At 38.7% G+C, this 8335-nt stretch overlaps 1 protein-coding gene across 1 annotated transcript; it reads left to right on the forward strand.

The window, feature by feature from the left end:
* The first annotated feature begins 998 nt into the window (after nt 1-998).
* On the forward strand, nt 999-6191 carry LOC124165505 (alpha-crystallin A chain-like). Its single transcript, XM_046542946.1, has 3 exons — nt 999-1148; nt 4690-5145; nt 5644-6191. The coding sequence occupies exons 2-3, from the start codon at nt 4690-4692 to the stop codon at nt 5740-5742; spliced, it is 555 nt and encodes a 184-aa protein (XP_046398902.1). The 5' UTR covers nt 999-1148; the 3' UTR covers nt 5743-6191.
* Nucleotides 6192-8335: the final 2144 nt, after the last annotated feature.

The following is an 8335-nucleotide window of genomic DNA, read 5'->3' on the forward strand; positions in this document are numbered from 1 at the left end:
CATCGTCATTTAAAGTTAATGAATTTTCACTTCTGCATCCTGTTTCACATTTGTACTCTCGTGAATTTAGATGTGTTGTGGACAAGACAAAAATTAATAATGTATACAAGTGGGCATACCCAGACTCAAAACTAGAGAGGGGCAAGCCGTGGTCATTCAAGTTGTAAAATTTTAGCGCAGAAAAGTTTAATTAAATCAAAGTTTTAAGAAAATTATGACTGCTATTTTTATTTATTTTTTAAAATTATGAACTTGAAAAATAGTGATTTTTATTTCAGTTCCATGTCTTATATTAATATTATTTTTCTCCCAAAGAAAATTAAAACTTTCGTTTTTAACTAAATTTATGCCTGCTTCTAAAGGGGGCAGTTGCCCATTCCTGCCCCCGCTGGGTACGCCCATGAATGCAGACATTCGAATGATGTTTAACCAATTAAATTCAGTATTATTGATCCAAAATTTAACATTTTAGAGGAAATAAATTTCATGAAAGCTACGTATTTCCTTCACTAAATAATATTCCTGATAATACCATAGGCATTCCTTGGGGCAAGGAGAAGCATCATACGGAGGAAGAAGTGGCATATTTACCATATACACATTATTTAAAACAATAAACCTATGCGTCGCCGCCAGTATAATTTCACGCCAAGTGAAACTGCACCGCTAACTTGAAGGTACAGCCTCTGAGAACAATGAAATGCCCGGTTAACCCACGTAGCTTCCTCGAATGATCAATGCAACCATTTCCTAAATCTATTGCTTCACGGTTGGTTAAAATAAAGGGCAGCTACAGGGGTTTCGAATGTTCTGGAAACATCCAGTCGCTCCTCGAAAACCCCGTAGCGATACGAACTTCCCACCCCAACCGCACCGCAGCTCCTTCCGTCCACAAAGATCTCCAACCACTCTCCAGATTTTTCGCGACGATCCGAAGACAGAGACATCTGCCGCAGGATATTAGAACCACCTCGAGTCAGCATAAATACACGCGCCCGCTCTGAGGGAACAATTTGAATGCACTGAACTCTGCGGTGTGAATACTGAAGTAAGGAGTACTCGAATCACTCGACAAATAGCGTCGTGCAGCGAAGCGGCATTTCGGCAATTTTCTGTTTTGAAATTAGTCCACACAATCATATTTAAAGGTAAGAAATATTACATAGAATTAATTAGTCTTTTTATTCTCCGCATGACTCGCTTGGTTTTACGCATGGTCCTTGAGAAATGAGAAATTAAGGCAGTGACTTCACTTATAAGTTAGACCTGGAGGCAGTGGCGTGGCCAGGAATTTCGTGGGGAGGATTCCAATATCAGGGGGAAAATCTTTGAAAAACAGGGTACTACTAAATAATGGGTTTTAAACTAATTTTAACCCTTTCATAATCGAAAAACTTCATTTGTTAAAGATATATTTTTGTTTAATTCACGATTTCTCAATATTTTGTTTTCTTTTACGAAGGATAATAATTGTGTTTTTATATTTCGGTGGGGGGGGGGGGGGGCGGACCCACCCCTGGCTACGCCACTGCCTCGAGGTGCTCATTCTGAGTTCATGCGTCCTTTCAATGATTGCTAGATCTAAGCAAGATCTGCTGATAGGGTGAGGAGTCGTATCGACATGCATGTTCGCCTCATATGCAAGTCCTCAGATGCTACAAGAGAAACTCATCCCAATGGGTGCATCCAGTGGGAGAGATCGCTCCCTGATCAGTGAGCGGACTGTGACGTCATCGCTCACTGAGCGATCACATTCCCCCCTGGATGGTGAATGCTCAGTGAGCGCTTTGGGGTGCGGTCCAATGAATGCTACTTTCGCTACCAGACGCTACAGACGGAAGTGCTCCGGAGCACCGGTCCATAGGCGCTACGTTCGCTGCGAGAATTTCTTTTCGGACCGGTCAGGAGCGAAGTGAAGATGGCGGAAATGAACGAGGGTGGGCAAACTGGGATTATGAAATCGAAGATGTGGTTTTAATTGCGAATTGAGGTGACTATGATCATTGAATATTAATAAATATGTTTGAATATCATTAAAATGAATTTTATTTTTCAATACCGAGGCTCCACATAGTAAAGGAAGAAACTTTGGACTGTATTTCTCACACCAACCCTCGCCTACCCTTCTCAATGAAACTCATTACCCTAGTAAAGGAAAAAGTAGGTACTCTACCGTTTTCCCAGTTGAAACATATTAACTTATAATGGCTAACGACTATTAAAAAACATTAATCTATTTCATGTATATCCTATTTTTCTTCAGATTTTAATTTATGGCATGAGTAAATTTGTCGATATATGTTCTTACAATACTTTCTTTATATTAAATGCCCCTTTTAATAATTTTTGTTACCTTTTGTATGTAAAGGCTGCTTCCAAAGACATTTGAGTTCATTTTGGGGGAGATACGAGAATGTTTGTCGATATTTAGTTCTTGCTATATATTTATTTAAATCACAATTAAATTTACATCTATTTACTAAGTGCGTCTACTCCGTTACTTCGTAGTCACTTATATAGGAGAAAGGCGTCCACATTCAGCGTCCATCATCTGCAACGTGAGTAAACTCTCCATTGCCTCAGTGCATTCCCTTCGAATTTCCGCCAAAAATTGACTCGCTCCTCCGCTGACCCAAGTTTTCAGGGGAGCGTCTGGAGCTGGTCCGGAGCGAGGCGGGAAACGGGTGTATGACGTTTGCCGTGACGTCACAGCCTAACCTGTAGCGCTCCGTAGCGAATAACGGACCGCTTGGTGGCGCTCCGAAGCATTGGTAGCGTTCAACGGACCGCACCCTTGGTGGGGAACTTGAAATGCAAAACATTCAATATGGCGCCCAGCGCTTGTGCATACTTTCGTGTAGCGGCTGCGAAATATCCTTTAATTCCTGTGATAAGTTCATACCTTGTGACTCTGTCCCGAATATATATCACTCTTAATGTACGGGCCTTAAGGATTTATCGCTAACAGTTCTTTACGAGTCCCGTGATATTTATTGGAAATGCCTTTTGTGTCAATCGTCCAAATATTTCGTTGGGAATCTGGCGCCTGACATTGAAGTCTTGAAAAAAGAGGTCTTTGCACTAAAATGGACGTCTTTCCCATGTTTAGAAAGCAATAGTTTCACATTTGCTAATTCCGTGAAATCCGCTTCGTCTTATAGTTTCTTGAATGAGATTTAATAATTGATCAAGGACAGCAGTAGACATTATTATCACAACAAATTGTTTGTGAACATCGGGTGACTAATGATGAAGTTATATCTCAGCATTACGTGACGTAGTGTGGCGGATGTTTTGAGGAAGTGCTGGTAAACCGGTCAAATTAAAAAAATGCTGGTGTTATCGTACTAACCACATGAGCTTCTAATTGAGGAATGGACTTTGAATGTGCTCGGGTTAATGTTCATGTTCCTGCTGATGACAAACAAATTTTTGTTATATCTTCTTGTCGTTTGCGAGCGAGTAGTTTTAAGGGCTTTTAAAATCGCTGAACAACTTGCTTGATGCCAACTTTTTATTGACATAATAGATTTAGCCTCTAACCTTCAACATTTCTAGTTCTGTCTACTTTATGTATGCCACTCACTTTGTCAAAGGTCACATGAAAGGTTTTACTCTTAACCCTGATATCACTGTAATATGTTTCTCTACCAGAAGACCAATATTTATAAAGGTACCTTATGTACGATCATTCTCGCGTGTGTTATAGAAATTCACCGCTTTGCACGATGCAATTTTGATTTTAACTCCATACATACTTCAGCTATTGCGCAATGACGTCCCCCGTGTAAAACGGCCTGAAGGCAATGTTGAAGCAATTACTTAGTTAACCCGGGAGAAAAATTACTCACGCCTTATTTTTTGACTAAGCGGACAAGTAATACCCCGCGATTTACGTATATAGCTATATTTCAATTTATCTGAAGCCTATGAAATATTAATAAAGAATTAAAAACACATTTCAACTCGAAAATCCATTTTTCAGCGAAGGCTACATCGCTGAACTTTACCTGGCTAACGACAAAATTCCACCGCAGAATAATATTTTGGCTACCTAATTTAGCAAGTAAATACGTAACAAAAGGCCTTCTGCAAATCGCATTTAATATGCCTACATTACGTATAAGTCATCCAGCGTTCGATACGTTACAATGTATAATTAATACGGCTGCTCGACCTGACAGTTCTTCGGCACCATTTTGAACTCGCGCCGCCGCTCACTGGTCGGTGAGCGAGGTGATCATACCCGGAGTACGCTCACAAATATGGCGGCCGCTCACTAGTGATCGGGTGGTGAGCGGTCAAGGTGCGTACCTATTATACGCACCTTGGTCTGGAGCTGGTCTGGAGCGAGGCGGGAAACCGGTGTATGACGTTTGCCGTGACGTCACAGCCTAACCTGTAGCGCTCCGTAGCGAATAACGGACCGCTTGGTGGCGCTCCGAAGCATTGGTAGCGTTCAACGGACCGCACCCCTGGATGCACCCATTACCCATCGAAGGCGGTAGTTTCAAATGTGTTCTCGCCATGTTCTCGTTTTTAAGATTTTCTCCTCACATACATCACATCTCATTTCTTTGCAAATTGTTAAAGCTGAGGCTATAATAATGAAGTCTATCATTGTATGCTGGTAAGCAAAGAGGAAGGCGAATAACTTTTAAAATTTTTGTCAATTTTTTCCCATTTCAGATGTCGCCCAGGTACAGAATGGCCCTTCGTCCCTTCTACCCATGCAATCCGTGGGTTACATCCAGGGGTCCTTTGAGGATATTTGACCAGGATTTTGGAAATGTCCTAGACGTGGACGACTTATTACACCCCATCATTTCTCTCTCTACTCTCAACCGTCACCTGCAACCACGGCATGGCCCGTTGGTAGAAGACAGCGGGAGGTCGCGTGTGGAGATGGACAAGGATGGCTATAAGATCCTGGTGGGCGTTCAGCACTTCGCTCCGGAGGAAATCGAGGTGAAGCACGTTGGTGACAATGTCATAGTGGAGGGTAAACACGAGGAGACAGAGGACGAGCATGGCTATGTCTCCAGGCACTTTATTCGCCGATACGTGCTCCCAAAAGGTGTTGACCCCGATGCCCTGACCTCGTCACTCAGCTCTGATGGAATACTGACCATCACTGCTCCGAAGGTAAGGAATGACACTCATGTGACAATATGTCTTCCAAACTATGTGCTCATCTGAGAGAGCTGTTTGATTGTTCATTGAAATATTGCATGACTATGAACTCCTCAATAAAATTTACCTTTTCAAACATTGCTTGAGCCAATGTATGCATGGTTGTGTACCACATAGACATTATGTTTTCCCTTATTACACATTTTTTACTCTAAATCAGTTTATTGCTGGTTGTAATTGATGAAGTTTTTAAAATATTATTCAATAAATAATTTATTCGGAGAAAATAATTCATTGAGAGCAAAAGCGTATGTGAGAAAAGTTTAAGTGACTCAATCTATTTTTAATAATCTCTATGTTGGAGGAACAACCAGTTTGATGTATCCATGACAGAAGGCCAAGTTTGGCTTGCCAACTATTTGTGCTGTCCTCAAGACAACGGTATAAACTTCCTCAAGCATGGTATTAATACAGATAACAGTTAGCCTAAGAATTTACTTATCATTTCAGGTTGAGCTGACGGAAAAAGGAAAGGTTCGCAGGATATCTATCAAGCAGACGGGAAAACCAGCCATTAAACACGTGGAGAAGAAGGCGAAAAAGAAGTGAAAGAAGGAACTACTGACCATCTTTGCTTCAGCAATCAAACTCTGAAAGTATAGACTATTCTGAGAGTGAAGACTGATGATAATAAGTACAAAAAACCATGTACTAAATTTTTTAACTTTTCAATTTTTAAACTCTTTAATTTTTTAATTTTTTGTTTTTACAAAAAAACTCATTTATTTTAAGTATTATTTAATTTTTATACGATTGCATTTCCTCAGCTCCCTTCAATAATTTCTCCACCCATGAGAACCTGTATCACGAAAAGTCATTGAATGGGTCCATTTATATAGTACTAAATGCATTCACAATCAGTTATGTACCAGGTGTCATCATTGATTGGTCGTAGAATCTATTGAGTTCACCTTTTAGATTTGAGACATAAATCACAGCACTTGCTGTAGTCATGTATGACATGCATTGTCGTAAAATAAAAGTCGTTATTATTTAAATTAATGTGTTTTTATTGGATATGAGCTTTCATCTGAGTGCTCTACGATTCCAACATGTCTATATAATCATCCCGGTGAATCGTGGACAGAGTTGGAGTAAGCTTTGACTCAAGCCAGGAGTAATTTGTGTAAAGGAAATGACAAATAATTAGGATAGTATTGTGGAGATGATGATTACCTTTAGAATAATGCGACGGATAAAAAATTGTAGCCAGAAATAAATGCCAAAAATTTAGTGTACTTATAAATACACTAAATGTTTGAAATTTTTTTATGATAATATATGCGAATACATAGAAGTTAACCATAAAATAACTTGAATGGTGATGGTGATCCTATGGTGATGGTGAATGGTGATGATCAAATGAACAGATAAGGACAGAAACGAAGTTGTGTACTTAATAACAGGAGAAGGGAAACAAAGTAAAACTTAGTGAAACACAGTAAAGAGCACAAAGTAAGACTAAAGTGAAATGCAGAACAAATAAAATGCCGATGTGTAGAAAAAGATTCTAATTCGTGAGGTTGACGATTTATAAGTCTCAAAAATATCTCTCAATGTTTTTTTTCCAAATAAAGGCGTAGGAATTCCTTGAGCGCCCAAATTTCCCATGGAGCAGTAAACTAAAGATAAAAAATAATTGATAACATTAAATATACTGATAACAATAAAAAATTGATAACATAATTATTTAAATTTAATGAATTTTCGCTTCAGCATCCCTGTTTCGCATTTGTACTCTCACGAATTTAGATGTGTTGTTGACAAGAATTTTTCAATTGCGTATTCATCAATTCGTATTTTTATTCCTGCAGATGTGTTGTAGGCAAGACAAAAATCAATAATACACACGCTTCAATGATTTTTAACCGATTAAATTCTGTATTATTGACCCTAAAATTTAAGTTCCAAGGCAAGTTGAAAGACAATGATGTTTTACTGTGACAGCAACCAATGACAAATATTTCCTTGTGTGAGATTTTACACTTTCCCGGCGAACAGAATATTTAAAATTTTATCGGGATTCCGCGCGGGTAAGAATTTCTAAGAGCGCAGGAAAAATCTAAAAAAAATCTGGCCCGCTCAGAAAATCTTACCCGCACGGAATCCCGAGAAAATATTAAATATAAATATTCCCTTGGTTCCACAAAACGATGTTAAAGAGCACGTGAGGAAGATCCTTAATGCATGAGAAAGATCCACAATAAGACAAAATGAAAGGTCGAAATTTTGAATAATGATAATTATTTATTATTCATTAAATAAATCACTGATTATTTTTTATCCCCAACGACCACTGACTTCCCTAATTCATTTGTTTTCTTGGCCCCACCGTAAAATTCCTCAAACCATTCATCCCTTCCAATCCCTATTTATCTGATTCCCATTGTCCCTTCCCCTCCAATATGTGTACACCTAGCCTCACTTATCGGTCCTTTCCTTTAAAATGGCGATGCTAGTCAAGGTGCAGCAAATATAAAAGTGTTAAAATTGAAAATTTGGCAAATTATTCATTACGAAAAATTCAACTGTAAAAATCTGTAGGCAAAAACTGTAGTGGAGATTTATAATTAAAATTTAAAAGAATTCCAGGAAACTGCAAAGAATACATGGATGCAGAGAAGACATATACAGCTGAAATTTAGAAATATGTTGGGTACAAGGCACAGAATACCCGAAGTTCCAAATATTTTTTCGAAAGATAAAATATTTGGATCTTCGGGTATCGAAATAAGTCCATTTATATAATAAGTATATTTATCAATTGATGGCTATTTTCAAACATCAATAGTTTCGTGTCTTTAAACTAAAGACGATTTTGACGATCGATAGCAGTGGAGAAGCTTTCGAAAATCGGACTCTAAAATCGAAGTCGACTAAATCGTCGACTGTATACGTAGTGACCATGAACATACATGTATATGTTCACTACCATGGACATACATGTGTATGTTCATGGGAGTGACTATAGAAACAAACTCAACTATATGTATCGCATAGATACGTAATTTTATCCTATTTTATGCTCAAAAATATTTTAAAAAGTAGTAAATGGGTAATGTGATTTTAGAGTGTCACGGCAAGCCCTTCGGTCAGCATTGGTTCTGGTCAATTGGTTAGGGCTGACAAATTCGTTCGGGAT

This window comes from Ischnura elegans, chromosome 9, assembly GCF_921293095.1.
Source record: "Ischnura elegans chromosome 9, ioIscEleg1.1, whole genome shotgun sequence".
In the NCBI taxonomy this organism is placed as follows: domain Eukaryota; kingdom Metazoa; phylum Arthropoda; class Insecta; order Odonata; family Coenagrionidae; genus Ischnura; species Ischnura elegans.